The following is a 23,637-nucleotide window of genomic DNA, read 5'->3' as shown; positions in this document are numbered from 1 at the left end:
AATAATTTAAGAAATTGGGGTGTAATAAGTAAAAGTCAGGCTGCCAAGATCTAATAAGAATCGAATCTGATAAGATCCTGATCCAACAAATTATCAAATTGGGTCTGGATCCAATCCATCTCTAATCCGATTTGTTACAGATCGATCCGACCCAAATCTTACCCCGAATAATCGGTGCAAAGCATCTCGCAAATGGTTTTAAAACTCGGTTTCGCCTCTCGTCTCGTCCAATTGTCTCGGACGAGTTTTCCGATACGTTTGAGACGTGGACGTGGGATTTTAAAACTAGTCCGAAAAATCGACTTGTCCGACTGTCTCGTCCATATCAGATACCGAGACGAATCGGGCGATACGTCTCGGTCTCGGACGAGTTTTGAAACTATACGCTAACGTGCGCCTCTCGCATAGAATTTCATCTCCCGCCATTATTATCTTCTCCTTTCTTCCAACGACGACGCACATGTCTTTCGCGGTAAAAATCGCTCCTTTGTCATCTACAAATGTAAGAGAGCTACATTTCTAGGGTTTCGATTTCTGGTATTAAAAAAAAAAAAAAATTTGTTCCTGATCGAGCTGTTATCTTTCTAGGGTTCTTGTAGATTCTTCTCCAAAAGTAGCATTTCTAGGGTTTCCACGCGCTTTAACTTTCAGAACTCGAAGAGATTTTCTTCTTCGTTTCAATTCAACCTTCAACGTCACTGCTCAACAATTTCCAATGGCGATGTGAGTTTTGGATTGCTAGTTTTATTAATATTCATTTTTGGCCGATTTACCAAAACGATTGCTGGAAATTGTAGAATTTTCGTTCCAGCGAATTATTCTTTTTAATTTTGAAAACGGTAAAATGTTATCTTCGGAATTTAATCTTTTCACCAAATAGGAAAAAAAAACCTACCGAAAATTAAGTTAAATTACAAAAACACCCTAATCTTACAAATTTGGACGGGAATTTCACAAATTTTCAGTTTTTTTATTTTTTTTTTTCAGTAACAGCATTTAGTTTTAGTTTCATTAAGAAATTTGTTACCTCGATGTTGGTTTGTGTTAATGTTGATAATTGGGTTATAGTTCGAATTTGGCATTAAAAGAGACATTCAAGAAAAGCGGAATGTAGAAAATCTAGCGACGAGGGAGACATTTTGGGATTGATATGTTTCACTTTAAAATTTTGGGATGAAATATTTAGTTATAAATATCCATCTTTCAATCCAATTTGAATGACCTGATAGTATGAAGTCAAGTAATTTGATGCAAAATTCTAACTAACCATCTAACTATGTAACACTAATTTCAGTAAATTTAATACTTAGAACAAGTCCTTACATTTAATTTGAAAGAATTAGTTCATGTAAAGTTGAAAATTATTCACATGAGCTCGCAATCCAAAATAGTATTTATGGAAAATTTTCTTTAGGCCATTCTGTTAGCTATCAAGTGGAGGATGTACTTATTAGTACATTGTTATATGTTTAACGTATCATGTCACATGGTGCCTAATGTTGTTGCAAATTCTAGTGTTGTCTTTTATATCTCATAATTATGTTTCTTTGTTCGTTTCAAGATCAGGCTTGTGACATGTCCGATGTTCACAACTCTTCCACTCACCATGATGGTAAGGTTTACATTTATAGTTGTACATAATTAAGATTAAATTCTAGTGTGATGCCATCCTTGCTATTTCACGTATATACCAATTTGGTTTTTCTAGGCTCAAGGGAGAACACTGGAAGTCATAAAGCAAAACCCGTTTCACCCAATGAGTACTTACTATTTACCTTACAGTGTCATTGATCTCAATTAAAGGCTGCTTTTTTTAATGTAAATTGATGATGGTGACTCTTATTGTGCTCTTCTTCATTTTTTAAGTAATTACTATTGTCATTGTGGACCTCAAATCAAGAAGGTTTCCTCACGAGTCATGACCTTTGCATGGTTCTTTGTATAAGGGTTGGCCCCCCTTTCTAGTAATATATTCACGCACTTATCTAAGAAAAACAGGAAAGAATGCACTTGTTGTCCATTTATGACTGACACACTGTCCATCTTGTAGAGTGCCTAAATTTTATCGACATGCCCAAGTAGAACATGTAGTTTCTATGGGGTTTTGAGCTACATAGCTTATGATATTTAATATTTTCCATTACTATACTATACTAGCATTACAAAGTACCTTATACACTGGAACATCCATTGGTTATTCATTTCACTACTTGCCTTCTTGTCTGCTTAAAACATGAGATTTGTTTCCTTATTGTTGCGTAAGAAGATATTGTTTATTACTGTCTTCAAAGAATACTTGAGATGTGTTGATTGAATGTTTGACAGATCCTGAATGCACGTTTCTAGGACTTGAACAATGCCATGTTTTCATCATGGTATTATTGTTGCTTATATTATGCATATTTGTAGCCAGGATTTTCTTCCAGGGGGGCAAATACAGATTAATTCTAAATGACCTAAATACCCTAATCTTTAAGCTCTAACTTAAAAACCCTCAATTTTTCTTCCCAAATCGGTAATCTTCAAGCTATTTAATATATATGGTAAATCACTTTTAATACATGTAACTTTATCTTTACACGAAACACTTTTCCTTACTAACATAGTAAAATGTTAAGCCTTACTAAGAGTCGTTTTGCCCAATAGACTACCACATCAACAATCCAACACCCTAGTCCTCTAAAAGCTCAGATCCAAAAAATAAAAATAAAATAAAATAAAATATATTTTTACCTGGATCCAAGGTTTTGAATATGGACGGCTATTGAACTTCCACATAACTCCCAAACTCAAAATTAGAATTCAACAGTGAAAAATAAAGCTTTTTGGGATTTGTATGTCAAAGTTCATAGAATTTTTTCATCTAGCTTCAACCCTAAAGCATCGAATCATGTTTTTGGATGCCACAATGTGAGCCCAAGGACCCCTAGTAAGGGTGAAATCCTTACTAACTTAGTAAGGCTAGTAGGACTCTTTAATCCATTGTTTTCAACCTTGCCTTAACATTCGAAGAAAATCCTAGATTTTTTTTATTCAAAATTCTATCATTTTCTACCTCCCAAAAAATCATATCTTTCATTAAGGTTTGAAGGTTGAAGTAGATATAATATCTTAAGGTTGAAGATGATTGTTTTGAAGAAAAAAAATTAAGGGTCGAAAATGTGATTGATTTTGAGGGGGAAAATAAAGGTATTTCAAACCTTAGGACAACATGGCCTAAATTGGTATTTTGCACTAATATCAAAGACATTTTTAACATATTTAATAATAGCTTTTTAATCGTTTAAAAAATAACTAGTAACCAAAAACACTTTTTTTTATTTAATAGTCTAGTAACGTGTATTCTCCTGAAAAATAAGATGATTTCACAACATAGTTTGCTAACTCCTTGAAAGATAATATATCATGAAGATTGAAGAGCTGGGTTATTTTTTGTGAAAAGATCATGGTTTTGGCTACAAATTAGAAAAATGGCATAATTGTCATTTGTTAGTAGTTTATTTGAGAAGATTGAGGTCAAGAGGAGCATGTGATCAGTTTGGAAACGCAATTGTATCCCAACTATTTTTGGAGAGGAATCTCTAAAATATTTAAAGAATTGAGGGGGCAACCAAGTCTGTTAGGGGCAAGGGGGGGCATGTCATTGTCTGAAATCACAAGGATCTCTCTCAAATAACCACTGTAGCAGGGGTATTTACAATATCTTAAAAGTTCAGGGTGGGCATTTTCCCCCTCTCGACCCCTTGGCTCCGCCCTTCTTTGTAGCATAATCACTATTTAGTGGGCTCACTTAAGCTTCTATGGAAGTTGGTTTTTATACTTCGAGGTTTTGAAACTTACTCAAGTCCTTAATGTGGAATTGCTTATGCTAAAGTATATAATTGTGCTATGAGGTGGAACCTTTTTCACTATTTTATTTATGGTATTGTTGCTTCTGTGCCTCCTTGATTTGTTTTACCCTTATATGTTCACAGGGATTTAATTCGATTTACATAATTCCATTCTTGTCTAATGCATATCATGGCCTTATCATAATTTAATTTTTCAAAACTTTGATATATCTTTTATTTTTCTTTGTATACTTGCATTGTTGCCTCGTGTCACAAAATCATTTATAGCAAACCATGGTCCAACCATCTCTTTGTGAAAATTGATGACTTAATATTCTTTTTTTTTGTATGACAAAACATTGAAAAATAGATGATGAACAGATCATGCATTAAACAATTGAGTGTAGGAACCATTTGGGCATCATCAGTCCCTGCTAGACGTGAGATTTCATTTAGAGAGCTTCTATTGCCACACTAACTTTTGCTAATGCCACCCCAAAATGTGTGCTAATTCTTTGGTGATTTACATATGAATTGGGGTGGTGTTAGCAAAAGTTGGTGTGGCAATAGAATCTCTCTTCATTTATCATTGTTTTAACCTGTTAATTCGCTGTAATATCATGTTTTTCCTTCTAATAGTACCTGTATAAATTTTGTGAGTTAAATCCTTGGATCAACCATTTATCTTTTTTGGTGTGAATTGCAGCCTTTAATTTTAATGCTCAGAAGTCTCGTTTATTTGATTATGGTTTGGAATTTTATTAGTTAAAACTTCTCAGGGTGATGCAGAAATTGAGGAGATATGGAATTTCTGGAATATTGTCATATGGGCTGCTGAATACTATCTATTATTTTTCAGCATTTCTCTTAGTCTGGTAAGTTTGACATATTCTTATCAAAAAATAGAAGTTTGACATCCTCTTGCATTTGGATAAGTTGATGTTCGGTTTCTCTGAGAATACAAAGGCATTTATTCTATTACCTACTAAATTTTTAAGTTTGTTAACGTGATCTTTACCGATAAAGATTTAACTTATGTGAGGTTATAACATAACCAATGGGCTCATTTTTTGGTGTTATATTTTGTTGGAAGAGAATCTAAGATAAGGCTTTTAGTTAGAACTTTTGGTATGGTATTGTGTAAATAGAAAGTTTCTTAGATGGTTCTTCTCAAGTTACTATTGGATTTTGGCAGACATTTCTTATTAATTTTTAAATATAGTGAATGTTTCAAATTAGATGAATAATAAATGTACAAATTGTTGGAAATCTTGTGTAGAAACTGGGAGAAATTTGATGAAGAATTGAGATGTAAGAGAACTTCAAGGCTCAAATCAGATTCGATCTCTTTTGGACAAATATTCTCCCTACTGGTTTGAACCCCAAGTACACAAATGGTCTAAGAATATTAGCCTTCGGGATACAATGAAACTACACTCAGAAATGTTGAATTGGATTATGTACGATCCAATTTCAATCTACAACACTCAAGAAAAGGAAAATCTGATGATGCCAAGTTCATAAGCTCAGAATAAGGAAAGCACATAAATTTTTTGTGTAGAAATCTGATTTCTGGTTGGCTATTTATAGCCATCTATTTTATTTTATTTTATTTTTTGATAAGTCTATGGCTATAATCCAATTCCTTTTCTTGAGTGTTGAATTGGATTATACATCAGCAAATCCAAAGCACTCACTGTTTGCAATGTAGTATCCTAAAGAATATATCAAAGAAATATCATAATTAAGGTTTCCCATAATTTTCTTTTTAGGTTTTATGTTGCCCCGGCTCCTGGAAGAATGGGTTATGTTGCAGCTGTTAAAAGGTAATATCTACTCTTAGCAACATTTCTTAGAGTATGTGCTGTTCGAACATTTGTAGATTTGAAATTTGAATTTCAGATTTCTCAAAGTGATGGCAATGGTGTGGGCAGGAAGTCAAGTTACCAAGCTTGTCAGGGCTGGAGGGTGAGATCCCAAACCCTAGCGTTGCATGCCTAGTTCAATCTCAAATGATAATTACCACTCATTGGCTGTTTGCCACTTACATCATTTCTAGGGACATCCACAGAAGCGTATGTGACCAATCCTTGTGATTAGCTTCAAAACATTTTTATTGTGCATAAGTTGAAAGCTTAAATTCTTGGATTTATTTTTGGTTCCAAGTGGTTGAGAAATTTCAAGTATGGTTCAACCTTCATCAAACGACAAATGACGTGCCATTTCTCTGCGAGAATGGTTTTAAAATCCTAACCTAAGTAAATTGGTGGTCTAATAGCGATTAAGGCATTAATTGAAAATAATAGGGAAAAATACCTATATCTTTATGATTCCATCACTTGGAGAGACTCAAACCTCTAGCAAGGTGTGCTCGCCTTGGTTATCTTAACACCCTGCATAATAATTTTTTTTTTCTAACACCTTACATCAAGGCATACATTTTGTGTCCACTAAAGCATTGATCTTATACATATACTAGAGTTTGCCCGTGCCTATGTCCCGGGCATCCTCTTTGGGGTTAAAGGAATAAAAGAGAGAAGATAGTAAAGTTAAAGGGGGTATTATTGAGAAAGGAAGTAAGAAAGGAAAGATAGTTAAAATGGAAGGATATTATTGAAAAAAGGGGGGAGGAGAGGAGCGACAACTAAGTTGAAGGGGGTGAAGAGGAAAGGTAGTAAAGTGGAGTAGTGTAGACCCCACTCTATTGTAGCTGGAGTGGGACCCACCATTGTGTTTTATTTTATAAATCTTATAGCATGGGCAACTTTTGAATTTTGGCAATACTTAATTTTCTTATGCAGGGCCCTTGCACTTGCTCCTTTTGTAGATAGGGGATTGTCTTGGTTCACAGTAAAATTCAAGTTTGAGACTCAAGGAAAGGTAAAGAACATTTTTTTTCATATTTTCTTATATTTGCTCGCTGTAATTGTGACCTCTGTCAGGAGATTCGATGACTGCATGTCTGCATCTTTGATGCACTGCTAGTACTAATATATCTAAGAAATCTGAATTGTCTAGGTGTAAATAACCCAGGGCTATAGAACAAAATCTGTGTACTCTTAGTTTCTAAGTTTCTCTTTCTTTTGCATCACTATTTTTGGTCTTTTGTTACAGGCATTTATGGCTATTGTGGGAATCTGTTTTGGGCTGGCTCTCGTACTGTTTTTTGTGGTGACATTACTTTGGGCCTAATAGATTATGCTTCTCATTTTATTGTTTTAACATTGGCTTGTTGGCTTCTATGTGAGTTCTAAATTTTGTTAAACCTTTACCATGTGCCGACCAATTCCCAATCAGGTCATGTTTTCATAGAATATTCACCAAACCCTTGTCAATAACACAGGTTTTAATGCATATAATTTAAATGATAATTGCACCAATTTGTGCTTATTGTACAAATTCTCAAGCTCCTACGTTAGATCAATATTTTTATCTAAATTGGTGCAAAGTGTACAGACGAAGACTTGAGGATTGGTTGGTGAGATGCTTCAAGGGTTAGAGAAATTGAAAAAGATTTGTGGTCGGATAAACAAATCTTCTTCCTCCAATTTGCTCGGACTGATAAGCAGTTAATGCCCGTAGGTCGTGAGTTTGATAATTAGTATGAGCATTAATTCCTCAGGGGCCACCCGCGAGGGCTCACCCTCACTTACCTTCTGTGTGTGATGTGCGGGTGTCACACGTTCCCCAGGACTAGTCCTTGTACTGAGCAAAGCCCATATATGGGAATGGTCCGTTGTCTATAGAGATACCCGGTTATAAAAAAAAAAAAAACAACTCTTGATTAATTGTTTATTGGAACTACTCCCACATTTTATCAAATGCATTCATTGCTAATTTTATCTTTTGTAATCTTTCCACTCATGCATTTCAACATCTTCATATTTGTTATGCTTCATTTATTAATACAATGCGCTGTGACTGCTCACACCATAAAACGTAATTGATCTTTCTTTCATTTTATAAAAATTTCCTTTTAATTTGATTTACATGCATCTATCACATATAACATTTGAGCGCATCTCTAATTTAACCATTCAGCTTTGATCCTTTCGACAACATCTTCCCCAATCCAATCTCTTCATTCTTATCCATAATAGATCTGTAACAATGAAAGTGGTCGCTTTAAGGTATTCCTGTACCATCATTTTTTAATGGACATTAATACCAAATCTAACTCCACATGTTTAAAGGAGGGTTGCATCAAGTAGGCAGTTGGGTGTAAATTACGACACCCCCTGACATGAATTATAATCACTTCTCTGAAGACAATGCACTAAAACACAGCCCTGTTTCATTGGGAAGTAAGCTTATTTGATTTTTTTTTTTTTTTTTATTCCTTAAATTTTGCATTATCTAAATTGCAACATGTCATCACAAAAGCTTGACTTATCTAACTATGATTTAAGTATTTCTGGTGGTTAGCATAAGAAGTAGAAGTACGGGTTCAAGGTGGGATTTGAACCTAAGCCGTGGGAACAACTCTCCACACACCTTACCACCATAGTAACAAAGTTTAGATTTGATAATTATTTGGTTGGGAGTCAAATCAGTTAATTTTGATAAAAGAAAAGTTTCATTAAAATACAGTAAAATTTTGAAGACCATAAAATGTGTTTTTTGGTTTCTGACTAAAATCGATCATTTTCATTATCTCTAAAACCCTATCTTCTTCTTGATGCTTGAAATGTTTAAAGAAATAAAATTTTGAAGGTGAAGGGTAAAAATGTTACCATGTTCCACAACTATGTAAGGAGTCCTCAATTAATTCGTCAATTTAATCAGCTAACCCCTAATTTGGAGAATTTGGATAACATTTTTAATAATTCAAAGAATTTTATGACTATGCTTACCAATTAGTTAAGTGGCACATTTTTATGTGTGTGTGTTTTTTTTTTTCCCCTTTTATATATACAGAAAAATCAAGATAGTAATTTTTTTGTGGGAATTATATTTGCGTTCCAATTTTTCAGTTAGATTCACTAATTAAAATTGCAAGAACAAACTTTGATGCCTTCTTGAACATTCTTTTTATCATCGAATTTCAAATATAGTAAATCCTTCTTTTCTTGTGAAGTATTTTTTAAAGACCAAATTTTAAATGAAGTTGAGCTAGTTCTGTGTCCCTAAACTCGATTTCACGTCTCGTCTCATCCATGCCTGCCTGATGCCTAGTCTCAGACGAGTTTTTCGATATATTTGAAACATCTCGTCCAAAACTTAAAAAAATGAATATGAGATATTAAATCTCATTCTAAAAATGGGGCTTATGCGTCCGTCTTGTTCATGCCTGACACCGAGACAACTCGGACAATATGTCTCGGTCTCAAACGATCTTTGAAACTCCCTATGCTTTATTCTTATGAGAAAATAAAATTTATTATCGATGGGTAATTTGAGATATTCCTCTAGGTTCGGTTTACATTTTAGTTTTAGATACCTAGAAAGTCAAAATGGTGATATATTCTCCCCTTGACTCCGTCTTCAATGGGGGACTAACCCAAAAAAATAAAATCAGAAAGGCCTGTTTGCTTCTTTCAAAAAGATTGAAATGACTTGTCCACAACCGTTGGGATTACGTGTATCCCAATATATATATGCTTTTTATAATACAGATTTCTACGAGGAAAGGAAACCGATATCACCATTAAATAGCGAGTCAAACAATTACTTCCAAAACTTGTGTTCTGGTTCTTTGCTTCACTCATTTAGCCTATCAAGTCCTTCATTGTAGCTTGCCTGCAACATATAAAAGGAGCACTTTAACTGTAATCACCATCTATGGTTTAAAATCTTGTCTCAAGGCAATATTTCAGGTGAGAAGAAAAACAGATATGGTTTCAACCAAAACATTCCAAGATACACCAAAAACATTCAATATTTCAGGGTCAATGTTTCATTGAAACATCCAAAACAGAATGAAACTTCGAACCATAATCAATATAACCATCTTCTCAAACAAAGACTACCCAATACGTCAAAACCCAGATCCATCAGCCCAAATAGAACCAATTTGCCATATGCCGCTAACCAAATCACTCTCGGGACCTTTCAAACAGTGGGTCACCTATAAGATGAAGGCATGATAGCCCAAAACCAAAAACTAACAGGAGAATATAGCCAAAACTTGAAACAGATAGAAAAGATTGGGTTCCCATCAGGAATAGAATCAACCATAAGACAGAATTTTGAAGTTTTGGAGGTCAAAAATATTTTCACTCACAAATAAGTACAGAAAAAAATTATGCACAAAGATCTTAAAACCCATTCAAACAAAATGACCTTGACAGAGCCAACCAATGATCAAATATTCTTTAACTTTTTCATATATTTCTCAACTTATCTTTATTTTGGATTATAAATTATCCGACATAGATATGACTACAATATTGCATCATAACACTTGTGTATGGACTTGTCTTGTGGGTTTCTTGAAGGTGTCGTGTTAGACACCTGGATCTATTGGATACCAACATACATGTTTGTATCATTGTTACATAGAGAAATATCCATTTCAACATTGCCAGCGTATGGAAAAGTCTCCTCCATTATAGGATTTTAAGTAATGGTTGTGGACATATTATGAATAACTTGATGGTGGAATCCTATTTCTTCTATCAAAAACTGAAATTTGAAAATGCTGAAAGACGCAAAAAAAAACACATTAATCATTACTCCACAAGAATGACTAAAGATAATGGACTTAATTCACTCCATGTATATAAGATTGTGAAAACACTCCACATATCATTGAATGATACTTTAATGTTTGTGCAAGAAGGTAATTTTTTCAAATGAGTCGTGATAATATGACGCCCCCATCACAGAACCATAGATTATTTGCCTCAGGATACGCAGAACCATAACTCTTTTTCTAGTGTATGGCATTTGGTCTATGGTTCTGTGATGGGGGCATTTGTCAGAGGGGAGCGTCATATTATCACTGTTCTTTTCAAATCAGCATTTACGTCGTTTAAAAATTTAGCCGACTGAAGATGATGGATGTCAAACGTAAGTATGGGAATTCAGGTTACCTTTGTAATTTTTCCAAACCCAAGAAGGTGTAGTTTTGGAACCCCTCTTTGGGTTGACAGAAACCTGTTTGCTTCACGGGTAAGAGTTTATTTCCAGTTTCGTCCGTGGTGATTTCAAGCCCACATGTGTTGCACAAGGACTCCAAATCTGACTCCTAAAAGGTCCAAAAGTAGGTTTGAATCAAATTTCAATATGCCATTATCAGTAAGTATCCCTCCATTTGGTGAAAATTGTACCTTCATCATTAAAAGTTTGGAGAGGTGTGATAGTGGGTAAGGGTGAAGCTTGTAGCCGCTATAATTGATGCAAGATACCGCCTGTAGACGAACCTTTTACAAGTAACGGGAGAAACAAGAAAATATCATTTTAATTACCAAAAAAAATAAGAAATTGAGGCAATATATCAATAAATTATGAGCACGGAAAGGGAGACAGAAAACAGCAATCCCGACAATAAACCACAACCTACTAAAAAAGGCATTCAACCACAATAGTGATCCATCCTACAACAGTTTTTTTTTTTTTTTTTCTAAGAATGAGACATAAAAATGATTGACAATTAATAATGTAATATATATATAAAAGCTGCTTAGGGACAACCAAAATTACAACTAGACTCGTCTAACAAGCATGAGAAGATCAGAAAATTTTTCTTTTATGACTCCCTAGCCCATAAAAAGAAGCTATACAATAGAAAAGTCAAACATCTGGCTACTCGAGGAAGCAATAAGTTATTAGCATTCCCCAAACAGAATCCAAAAAAGAAAACAGGAACTCAAAATGAAGTAAATAAATTTGAAAAAACAATCTCCTTGCATTAAAGTTTTTCAAGAAGAAAAAACAAACTAAAAGAGAAAAACATTGATGGAGTGTATCCATGAGACCGGTGATGTGCAGTCAAATCTGAAAAATGAAACAAGCACTACTAATGCACTTGGTGAGACTCTATTTAACCCATGAAAGATATATATTGAACAACCTCATTAATAAAAGGATCCATAAGGCAGTACTGAAGATACGATGCCTCTGCTGCCGTGGTACTTAAGAAGCCCTTGTAATTGCCTATTCTGAAGAACCTGTTTTAAAAAATTAACAAAGATTTACAAAAGCAGAAGAAAAAAAACTAGATTTGACACTAATAAAGCAATACTGGATTTATTATTCACTTTCCAACATAAATGAAACCTAGAAACTTAAATGAATTATCTAGAGAAGAGACATGACCATCAAATTCATTGTTTTAAAAATCAGACTGAACGGAGGGTCCGATCGGATCTGACCTGATTTTTAAAACATATCAGTCTGGTACACTTTGAACCAGTACTTCATAATGAACCATCGATTTTGTTTTTTTAAATTGTAGAAATAGCTAAGTTTGATATTTTGAGTATGTTATAGGAGGTCTAACTAATTTCTAGTATTATGAGGACTAGTTTGTAATTCGGAATAGTTAATATATAAATAATAGGAGAAAGGCTGATTAACTCTAATCTCAGATAATCTTTTCTCTAGTTTCTCTCTTTTCTCTTCTTCTAGAACTAAGATACAACTTGATATCAGAGCTCCAATTCATAGAAGAGAAACTCCCAATTTTTTTTCAAACAAAGAAGAGCAGATCTGCTGACGTCACTAGCACAATTGCTGACTTCAGTAAGATGGGGGTTGAAAAATACATGGTTATTTTCACAATTATATATGGGGATTTTTAGTATTTTTTGCGAAATTTTTCAATGAACTTTTGAAGGTTATTTCTTGATTTTTCAAAAAAAAAAAAAAATCCAGATTTGAAAATGTGAATCGTCTGATCTTCTAGGGGGTTTTGATCTGATTTGTTTGATGGGTCTAGTCATTCTCAAATTTCTCTACACTATGGAAGTGGTTTCACTTGATTAGGACTAGTATTGAAAGTGTTGGCGAGAAAAATAGCTCTCTAGGTTTATCTCTGCCACCCCCCCCCCCCCCCCCCCACTTTTTTTTTCTATTCGTTTTTTTTTTATCCAAAACTATTTCAACTTTATCCAAGTAATAAAAGATCTTCCATTTTCACAATTGTACACATTGATGTATGGATACCGATATTTTATTTCTTTTGTGGATGATTACAGTAGATATACTTAGACCTACTTGATTCACACTAGAGATGAAGTTCCAATATAGATAAAATTATTCCACAAAATGATTCAAACTTAGTTTGACAAATCCATAAAAAATTTCAGATCGGATAATGCTCAAGAATACTTTGAAGGCAATCTGAAATAGTACTTTGTAGAACATGAGATTGTTCATCAAAGTTCCTGCGTTTACACATCACAACAAATTGGTGCAGCAGAAAGAAATAATCTCCATCTTTTAAAGTAGTTCGAGGGATGTATCTGTCCATGTTTGTTCCCAAGAAGTTTTGGGATGATGTTCTACTTACAACTACATACCTTATCAATCGTATGCCATCCCGAATCCTCTATTTTCAGTCTCCCCTTCAACTGTTAGTTTTAGGTCATTCTCTCTTTCATTTGCCTCTTCGTGTTTTTGGTTGTCTCTGCTTCATCCATATTCTTGGTCCTAATCGTACGAAGTTAGTTGCTAAGGCTATTCAAGGTATCTTCTTGGGATACTCATTGACTCAAAAAGGATACAAGTGTTTGGATCCATCTACTGGAAAACAATATGGCATCAGGAATGTCACTTTTTTTAGTCTACTCCATACTTTCGTTCGACTGCTTCTCTTCAGGGGGTGATGATGAGTATGGAAGAGTGGCATAATCATAATTCCTTGCCTTTACTAGTTGTAACTCCTCTACCAACTGACATATGTAATCCTTCATCTTTTGTGCCTTTGTTTGAAGAGTCAATTGACAAAAGAAAAGGGTTACAAGTTTACTCTCGTCGTCATAAGACAATCCAGTAAGAGACTCTAGCTAATCACACCAACTAGTTAAACTCCCCAACGCCAGGTAATAGTTCTTTTGTTGCTCCTATTAATTCTTCTAATCTTGATATTCATATTGCCTAACGTAAGGGAACACGCTCTTGCACTGTGTGCCCTATTTCTAACCACATCTCCTATTCTTCATTATCCCATGCATATCATGTCTTTGTGTCTTTGATTTCCTCTATTCCCGTTCCTCAAAGTGTTGTAAAAACCTTGAGAACTCCTAAATGGAAAAACGCAATCCAAGAAGAAATAGATGCTCTATTAAAAAACTATACTTGAAAAATAGTAACTTTACCAGAAGGAAAAGAACCAGTGTACTGCAAGTGGGTTTTTACCATAAAGTACAGAACATATGGCACAATGAAAAGGTACAAAAGACAAGACTCATAGTAAAAGGGGTATACTCAAATCCAAAGGATTGATTATATAGAAACATTTGCACTTATAGCCAAGATGAACATTATTAGAGTGTTGTTATCCCTTGCTACAAATTTATCTTGGCATTTACATCTGTTAAATATGAAGAACGCTTTCCTAAATGAAAAACTAGAAGAAGTATACATGAATCCTCCTTTAGATTTTCAGTATATCTCTCAATCTGATTCAATACGACCATACAAAGCACATTGAGATTGATAGACACTTTATTAGAGAAAAAGTGGAGTTTCGAATTATGTGTCTTCCTTATGGGGAATCTAAAGATCAACTAGCAAGTATTGAAATTGATTGAAGCTCTTAGCAAGTTGGGCATGATTGATATCTATGCCCCACTTGAGGGGGAGTATAGAAATAACCAAGCTTGATATTTTGAGTATGTTAGAGGAGGTCTAAATTTCTAGTATTATGACGACTAGTATGTAATTTTGAGTAGTTAATATATAAATAATGGGAGAATGACTGATTAAATCTAATCTCAAATAATCTTTTCTCTAGTTTCTCTTCTTCTTCTAGAACTAATCTACAACTAAAATCAACGGTTCGATTGTAATACAAAAATAAAATATTATTTCTAAGTATTAGGATTTTTGAAGAAAAAAGTTGAAAAACTTGTAGATTTGAAGAAAATGGAATGTTTTCACTAAAAACACAAAAAGTCCATAAATTTTTAGAACACAAATGTTTTTTCCCATCGATTCACGAAAAAGCCCATAAATTTTCTTTTTTTATTTAATTTCTTATTTTTAAATATTAAAATATAAAAAAAAAATGGTAAATCAGTCAAACCAAATTGAACCCGATCCAACCATTTGAGCAAAATTTCAGTTTGGTTTTTGAAATATTAATCAAATAAAATCTGAAATGATTTGATGTTACCTTAATACTCTCCGAGCGAAGCACATTTCCTTTGACTTAATTATGGGAGTAGCCAGGCGCCGAAACCACAATGAAAGTGATTCCACCTGGTGATAGAAAGTTATGCTGAAGTAAATATAATCAGGACACAAACCTGAGGGCATGATTTCATAATAAACAAGAGGAATCAAGCAGCAACGCAGCAAGGAAGCCAGAGATAGACCGTTGATTGGCTTTTAGAACCCAGATGAAGAAGAACATAAAATGAACTGAACTCAGCTTCATTCTTGTTTACAGACTTGGACCTTCCATTGGCATTATACAAATCATAAAGAGACATGAGGGATTTCGAGAGCTGCTCCATGTTCAGGTAGTGCATAGAAGAAATATTTGGATTATCACTACATCTGGGAAGCTTGTAGTGGGATATAATATGGAATTTGACCTGTACAGCAAAATAAGAGTACTCACGCCATAAGATGAAGCTTGTAACTGTTTTATACATTTATGTGTCATCGCTTAGATTGGCTTGAAGTTTCTAAATAATGGCTGTGAAGTAAAATTTGAATTAGTATCGGTAGAAACATGTGTAAAACAACAATAAAAAGCACTGCAGTGCGTAAGAATGCATGAAGAGGACATCATAGGCTTACATGGCCAGATTTGCTTAGATTTAGGATAAATTCTAATTTTATATTTTTTTTTAGTGTGTTTGGAGGCCGTAAGTGAGTTGGTGATTGGTCCCTAAGCTAGAGGAAAATCAATCTTCTTTAGGGCTTAAAATGGTATGGATTTTTATCCGAAATCCGAGTGATCCGAATCCAAATTTAGCAGGTTTGGTTTCATCAAGTTTATCCGAATTAAAATATGGTTCGGATATGGTTTGATGTCTCATGACCTGAGTCGGATCCAGGTTAGATTCAATTCCATCCCTATATCCACCAAGATCCGAATGATATATTACTTTGCAAGTTGTATTGTTATATTTTTTAAGTCATCTTTCATCAACCAACCATGGTTGTGTGTAGTGATCAAGGCCTCTCTCCAAAATGAAGAGGTCTTGTGTTCAACTCACATTTTAATAACGAAGAGGTTGTTTAAGATTATTTTATTTGAAATAATCTTAAACAGGTTGACATTATCTGACACGAATCAAATAATTCGGTTGGATCGAATCCAGATATAGTTTTAATGAAAGTAAAATGGTTCGGATATGGTCTTAGCTAGTATGATCCGTGTCTGATTCAGATCCGGATATGTATCCGGATTAAAAAAATCGGATATTAATATAGACACACTCATATCCGGACCGAACCTGACCCGTTTTAAGCCCTTATCTTCTTCATTCGAGCACTTTGAAGGATTTTTATTGTAAGATCATGATTGCCCTAGAACCTAGTTTAATTGCTTACTAGTTTTTTTTTTTTTTTGATAATTGTAATATATTAATAAAAAGGAGAGAAACAACAATCAAGGAGGCCGAGATGGCCTCTAAAAGAAACCAAACAAGGAAAAAAATCAAAAATCACAAAAAAGTGTTCCATCTAAAAACAAAATCTTCAAAAGTATTCCCAACAAAGTCTATGTTTTGTTTTGACCAATGGTACAATAGGCCCAAGATCTCCAAAAAACCACCGTGAGAGCTTCTACTCTTACTATTGAACACCCTGTTATTTCTTTCGGTCCAAACCCCCCTAGTTTTTCTTAGTAACTTATGGTTGCATGAGCTTTTGATTATGTAATCTTTGCTTGTAATGATTAACTTGGTCCCAGATTCATCATCCTAGGTTAGGCATCACCGTCGTGCATCAATGCAGCCCCATGTAGGTTCAACAACAGACAATTATGCAATACAAGAAGCAAGTAAGGGTTATATTTCTCCACCCGAATAGAAATCTTCTACGAGTTTTGTTTGTTTTTTAATTTGATTAAGCATAGACTTTTAGATTGAGAGAGCCATGACAAAGGGCAAACTAGATTGACAGCTCAAAGGTGATTTTTTCAGGACATGCTCAAGCTATTATTAGAACAATGGAAGAAACTACTCTTAAATCTCTTGGGCCACAAAGGCCATCATTTTGGACATAATTGATATTCTAAATGGGTTTGTAATAATATGATAGTACTTTTATATCTAGAAAGGACAATCAAGTGGGTAGACTCCCTTTTGGCTGTTGACACAAAATATCTTGCACAATGCCATACCATTTCCTCTTAGAAAACATTTCCTATTATTTACCGGGGTGGGAAAGAAATATGCTCTCTTTTTTTTTTTGGCGAAATAAAACAGAAATATGCTCTTGCATGGCGTATTTGATATATACAAAGAGTCATGCTGGATTGACCTCAAGATTGTACCTCATATCACACATCCTGATGTGAAAGTGTGTAGGAACCATAGATGCTTTTTGACTCGTATCTCGATGAAAAGTATATATGGTTCCTACACACTTTCACGTTAGGGTGTGCGATATGAGGTACAATCTTGAGGTCACTTCAGCATTATTCATATACAAAAAGTGCTTATAAACAAAAAGATAAAAAGTTTCAGCAAGTAAGACGTACCATTTCCTCATACATGTGAATCGCTTGATCGTTAATGATGTTCTGCATGCTAAGATCTTGTCGTATAGCCCTGGTCCTATCGAAGACGAAGTCATGAACCAATTCAAAAGGATGTTCCAAAGAATCCAATAGGCTGAATAAGTAGGTTAACGTGTCTTCCAATACTTGGAGAGGTCGCACATCTGATGGTTGGATGCTCATGGTAGATATAGTTCTGCAAAACTAGTACACAAATGAAAGGTGAATTGCTTTCTACAATAATAGCACTAAAATACCTAGTAAAGTGTGCAACAATACATATTTTTCAACCTCTTTATTACAATCATCAGACTAAAAGTTTATGTAGCAATAAAACAATTGAAGAAAAAAAAAAAGAGGTAGCAATAAAACAAATATGAGAGAATGTAAATTGATAGGTGAATTGACTACTTTGATATTTTGACTATAAATATACGCATTAATTTATTTTCTTGTTCTTTTAAGAATTTTATAAATGATCACATATTGTACATAATGTTCTTGTCTTATATCGGCTTTTACTTACATAATCCTACTTTTTCAAGAAATTTTCCATTACATTCACAATGATTGAAAACTTGACAATCAAATCGTTAGGTGTCTCAACTATTTTATTATCCTCATTATAAATGCGTGTAATATATACATAAATTTTTTTTTTTTATATAAGTAATCTATATATAGGGTCGGGATCCATAGACTCATCAAAAGGGACTCATATGTTCACTCATTTTTTTAACCATAGATCTTTTCAGATCCAACAGCTTTAATTTACAATGGCATGGGACCAATAAAAGCGGAAAAAATGCAGTGTGCAATGTACATGGTGATTGAGGCTAATGTGATTCTGAGAATCAAGATTATCCAGTGGTGCAGCAGCGAAGAGAGGATTGGGATTGGCACTTTTTTCTAGGGACACATTTTTCTTGCAAATCCCTAACATTTTATTCCTATAAATCTCTAAAAGATAACATGTATTCTCTTGATTGTCAGGTCCTTCTGAAATCTGTCCAACATAAGGAGGACTGCTAAGCACACTGTGTGGATTAGAAGCAGTGAGCAAAGCTAAAAAAACAGAAGATTAAGGACAAACAAGGCCGAAATGAAGGGGAAATACCTCCACAGCATAATTACTATCCAAAATCCTGCAACTTCTTTTTTCATACTTCTACTTATAATTGCTATTTGTTACTGTTCAAACGGTATATGTAATTGGGGATCTCAAGAATTTAATGTTTTGATATAAGGTGATTGAGACTTTGAGCATGTTTTGGGTAACCATATATACTGATATCTTAATGAGTTTAGAAGAGATAAATGTCATTCGATGTTTTCTAATGACTTAGAGAGTGGATCTTCTCTCCTACAATCCTAGTTTAGTATCCTTAGGTTTATGAATGGTTTTTTTGGGAGATGATGCATTCTTCATTTAGCAATGCACCAATTGGCATTGGGAAAGATTAGTCATGAGCAACTTAATTTTCATCAATGTCCTGCATGACATCTTCTTTTCAAATCAATAATGCCAGTAATAACCCCAAACCCATCATTTATGACAAGGAAACCAATTTTACTCGAGGAAAAGTTACATTAAGTAAAGGACATTTATAGCTTTACCTTCTTCACAGCAAGGCTTGGAGATGTTCTTCCAGGATTCCCATTCAACCTCTCAAACACTGATAAATCCCGAAGCCGCTCCCGTTGAGCCCTTTCTTTGACTATACATTAAATAGAAAAAGACATATAAATAAACATTTTCTAGATTCAGATCAAGAATCATCAAAACTGCTACACAAACATCCATAGTCAGCATGTCAATATGTAATGGAATATAAGGTACCCTTCATCTATAAAATATTTCAGTTAAGAAGTATTTGGTGGCAATAATAACTTATAAGCTGCCTAGATATCTTTACTGCTATAATGAGAGAAGGTGGAGTAGAAGTGGTTCGACACCAAAATTTGAGTGGCCATAAATGTTCCCACTTTTATATTTTTAAATTTAATATAATCGGGGTCATTTTGGTAAAAACCAACAAAATTGCAAACCAATCATGTCGCTTCGTTTTCAAAATCACAAAAGTATCTTTCTATTGTGCTAACATTCAAAAACCCTTTAACCAATGTTTTAAATTACAGGTAAGCCCTTTTGATTAGGGCTTAAAATGGTACGGATTTTATCCGAAATCCAAGTGATCCGAATCCGAAGCCGAATTTAGCAAGTTTGGTTTCATCAAGTATATCCAAATTAAAGTATGGTTCGGATATGGGTTGATGTCCCTTGACCCGAGTCGGATCCACCAAGATCTGAATGATATATTATTTTGCAAGTTGTATTCTTATATTTTTTAAATCATCTTTTATCAACCAACAATAGTTGGGTGTAGTGGTCAAGGCCTCTCTTTTCAAAATGGAGAGGTCTTGAGTTCAAGTCACTATTTAGTCACATTTTAAGAATTTTATTTAAAATGATATGATTTTAATAAAAGTAAAATGGTTTGAATATCGTCTTAGTTAGTATGATCCGAGTCAGATTTGGATCCATATATGAATCCGAATTTAAAAAAATTGGATATGGATATGGACACACTCATATCCGGCCCAATTTAAGCCCTACTTTTGATACATGTATGTTTGCACATACCACCTAGTAGATATTAATACAAATACAGGTAGGTCCCATCAGAAAGGCCAGGATAGCAATACGGCCTGGCCCATTGACACCCCATCAAGACACATACGCAAATCTTTACCATGATAATGAGAGAATGCATAGTGGAAGTGGTTCGACAGCAAAATCTGGGTGGTCATAAATGCCCCCACTTTTATATTTAAAATTTAATATAATAAAAGTCAGTTTGGTAAGAACGAAGAAAATTGCAACACATGGCCGCCTAATCAAGATGCTTAGTTTTCAAAATTACAAAAGTATAATTTTATACTTGTAATCTTCAAAATCCCTTTAATCAATATTTTAAATACCAAATAAGCCCTTTTTATACAAGTGTGTTTGCACATGTGATGTAATAGAAATGAGTGAATCAATAGAGAGATTGTGTTCAATGGAACACACAAAACCAGTTTGAATCAAATAGATTCAATTCTGGAAAAGAAGGGAAAACCAGGGAAATAAATTAAAACAAGAGAAATAGCAAAATTGGAAATTTATTAGATGAATTGCTATCTCAAAATTCGTATTTAAAGCTCCTTATATAGATAACTTCATCATAATAACTTAGAAACCTTCTAAAATACTAAAAAGTAACTTTCTAATCTATCTTTAACATAATAACAACTTTGTAAACCTATCATAACTCAATGTTGGACACTTCTAAGAACTTCTAATTATAGTCCAAAAAATAAAAATGAACGTAGACAAAAATAGAAATTTAAAAACAAATAGAAACTTCCTAAAGTTTAAATAGAAACTAACTAAACAACTTCTAAATTATTTAAAAATTGAAATAACCTAAAGACATATGTCTGAAATCAAAATTGGGCTGACTATGGACCCAACCTGGTCAAACCGAGTTGACTCGGTCAAACTAAGTCAACTCGGCTAGATCTAGATGGGTTGATTCGGCCATGAAAATTCTCTTCTCTTCACCTTTTTTATGGTCCATTTTCTCTAGAAAATCAAAAGCAATATGTTCTACATCAGGTAGATGTCCTACATCAACGTACCACCTTCTAGTATGGAATAACACACTTTGCCACACTAAATCACCAATGTGTTAACATGGTGTTTGAATGCACCTTCATTGCGAGGACTTAATAAGAAAATGTATCAATTTAAAAATTGCATTCTTTGTGAGAAAGTTTTTTGGTTGACTCCGTTACAAAATGCATTATTTCTTACAAAATATCTTCATTCAATAGGTTTCTTATAAGGAGACACCAGTTATACACAGGTGGCGATGACATGGGCTGTTGGAGATAAGGGATTCTGAAAATTCTGCGATTCGCACCTCCCCATGTATGAATGGTATCTATGGGAACTGTCCTTTCAAAGTCACCCTGCGTAAGCCATTCTTTAACATCTTATTTGCATTTTGTTCGTTAACACATAATGCACAAAACTTGTACCCAAAAAAAATAACCATGTTTGCATCCAAAAAATAAGTAAATCTAAGGTTTATTGAATCACCATGTTTGCATCCAAAAATTAACTGTATATCTCTACACAAAAATGCTATTTTTAGCACAAATATATATATATATATATATATATATATATATATATGAAGATTCAAATAGCTTGATTTTGATTAATTAAACAGATTTGCGAATTTCAAACAAAATGATGTTAAATATGAACATCAATTAGCATGGACTTATTTACACACACACACACACAAAAAAAAAACATTAATTCTATCGATTATGTGTTTTTTTTAACAGTTTTTGAGAACGATTCGCTATGCCAAAAAAAAATTATGGAGAAAAATTAAAACCTGGGCACATATCGAGGCAAGTTCCTACAATCGAAGAACCAGTTGATGATGAATCTTGGGGAGCTTCGACTGTACGTTCGTCTTCGTGTTGATTGTGCTTCGAATTCAAATTATTCGATCGAAGAGGTCTCGAAGATGAAGATGAAGAAGAAGAAGAAGCATGTTTTCTCGCTCTCTGAAACCCTAATTCTCTCCCATCTCTGCTGCTTCTCCTCTCCATCTCTGCTTCTCAGATGAAACGAAGCAGCTGATACTCTCGCTCTTCTTTGACCAACTAACTTTTAAGGAAAATTACTAATCGCACTCTGTGGGAGGAACTCTATATATCCCCCCTAATTTTTGGGAAAATTACTAGGCCTCTTTTTTTTTTTTTTAATCGTGATAACCTGACTACTCCACGTGGCACACTCTCCTGTCCTAACAAATTGTCGAGCGGTATATATGTACGTCTCAAGATACACAATCATACTTTCCCATTAAAAAAAGTGTATCCCAAGGGAACTATGTATCCCGAGGTGTACATATCTAGGTTTCTTTAGGGTTGTGATAATCTGACTACACCACATGGCATACTCAATCGACTCTCCTGACATGATAAGTTCAGAAAACCTTAGACATGTACACCTCAGGATGCATTTTTTATGAGGAAGTGTGATTTTGTATCCCGAGGTATATAGATCTACGATTTTCGAACTTGTCATGTCAAGAGAGTCGATTGAGTGTGTCACGTGGCGTAGTCAGATTATCACCACTCTAAAGGAGTTGTAGATCTGTACAACTCGGGATACATGGTTCCCTTGGGATATACTTTTTTGTGGGGAAGTATAGTTGCATATCCTGAGACATATAGATATACTGCTCCATAATAGCCCTATTTTGAGTATTTAAAAAAATGGTCATTTTTACCATTTCTATAAACCTATGGAATTTTTCTGCTAAATGTCCATGTTTTTTTTCTTACGCTGCTAATCCCATTTCAATTGTTGAGATTGATAATTCAAATTATTGAGATCAAGAATTTAAATAATTGAAATTAACATTTTACACTTTTCGAGATCTCTATACAGTTGTACATGAATCCTCGAGATCAACATTCAAATTGTTGAGATTGACCTTGATGTTTGAACATGAATCGTGGAGATTAATAATTTAAATCGTTATGATTGATAATTGATTTGTTGTTCTTGATGCTTTAAATGCCAATTTCATCGATTTGAGCTCCTGATTTTATTAGGGCAAGCAATATTAAGAAAGAAAGATTTTACTAAGTTGTTAAAATACATTAGTGTCACAAAGCTCAGGGTACATTTAGAAATGCGGCCCTCCCATAAGGTCTATTAAATAATTTTCTCATTAGAGAATGATACTCACATTTACAGGGTGATTTAGGCATACCACCTTCACATTTTGGTGAATATTTGAGATATCCCTTGTGCATTCAAAATGAAGACCCTCTCAGTCTTCTCTTATTTACTACTGCTAAATCACCTGAATGCCCTTTTCTTCAACT

At 34.1% G+C, this 23,637-nt stretch overlaps 2 protein-coding genes across 4 annotated transcripts; one reads left to right on the top strand and one right to left on the bottom strand.

Annotated features, from left to right (window-relative positions):
- Nucleotides 1-298: 298 nt before the first annotated feature.
- Nucleotides 299-7,210, top strand: LOC147386936 (Gag-Pol polyprotein/retrotransposon). Its single transcript, XM_086422375.1, has 9 exons — nt 299-502; nt 589-723; nt 1,567-1,612; nt 1,709-1,760; nt 4,610-4,705; nt 5,603-5,656; nt 5,733-5,798; nt 6,632-6,710; nt 6,945-7,210. Exons 1-9 carry the CDS (start codon nt 461-463, stop codon nt 7,020-7,022), a joined length of 648 nt encoding a protein of 215 aa, XP_086278501.1. The 5' UTR covers nt 299-460; the 3' UTR covers nt 7,023-7,210.
- A 2,129-nt stretch (nt 7,211-9,339) lies between these two features.
- SAC3C (SAC3/GANP/Nin1/mts3/eIF-3 p25 family) lies at nt 9,340-22,452 on the bottom strand. 3 transcript variants are annotated; one of them, XM_086422373.1, is made up of 9 exons: nt 22,128-22,452; nt 19,291-19,391; nt 17,656-17,877; nt 15,314-15,535; nt 15,112-15,197; nt 11,845-11,941; nt 11,102-11,182; nt 10,865-11,019; nt 9,340-9,569 (listed from the first exon to the last, which is right to left on the bottom strand). In XM_086422373.1, exons 1-9 carry the CDS (start codon nt 22,345-22,347, stop codon nt 9,539-9,541), a joined length of 1,215 nt encoding a protein of 404 aa, XP_086278499.1. In that variant the 5' UTR covers nt 22,348-22,452; the 3' UTR covers nt 9,340-9,538. The 3 variants fall into 3 exon arrangements, with proteins under 3 accessions (XP_086278499.1, XP_086278498.1, XP_086278500.1); XM_086422372.1 differs by having other exon boundaries at nt 11,102-11,194; nt 22,128-22,450; XM_086422374.1 differs by lacking the exon at nt 9,340-9,569 and having other exon boundaries at nt 10,861-11,019; nt 11,102-11,194.
- Nucleotides 22,453-23,637: the final 1,185 nt, after the last annotated feature.

This window comes from Akebia trifoliata, chromosome 14 (assembly GCF_017979445.1).
Source record: "Akebia trifoliata isolate Shusen 1 chromosome 14, ASM1797944v1, whole genome shotgun sequence".
Taxonomy (NCBI): Eukaryota; Viridiplantae; Streptophyta; class Magnoliopsida; order Ranunculales; family Lardizabalaceae; genus Akebia; species Akebia trifoliata.
This window is presented reverse-complemented; position numbering and strand designations above follow the sequence as displayed.

Coding starts and splice junctions, on each gene's coding strand:
- LOC147386936 (XM_086422375.1), top strand. CDS start 461: ATGTCTTTCGCGGTAAAAATCGCTCCTTTGTCATCTACAAAT. Junction 503..588: donor CTCCTTTGTCATCTACAAAT/GTAAGAGAGCTA, acceptor TTATCTTTCTAG/GGTTCTTGTAGATTCTTCTC. Junction 5,657..5,732: donor TATGTTGCAGCTGTTAAAAG/GTAATATCTACT, acceptor TTTGAATTTCAG/ATTTCTCAAAGTGATGGCAA.
- SAC3C (XM_086422372.1), bottom strand. CDS start 22,347: ATGGAGAGGAGAAGCAGCAGAGATGGGAGAGAATTAGGGTTTCAGAGA. Junction 19,392..22,127: donor TTGCCTCGATATGTGCCCAG/GTTTTAATTTTT, acceptor TTTAATGTATAG/TCAAAGAAAGGGCTCAACGG. Junction 15,198..15,313: donor GTTCTAAAAGCCAATCAACG/GTCTATCTCTGG, acceptor TTCTATCACCAG/GTGGAATCACTTTCATTGTG.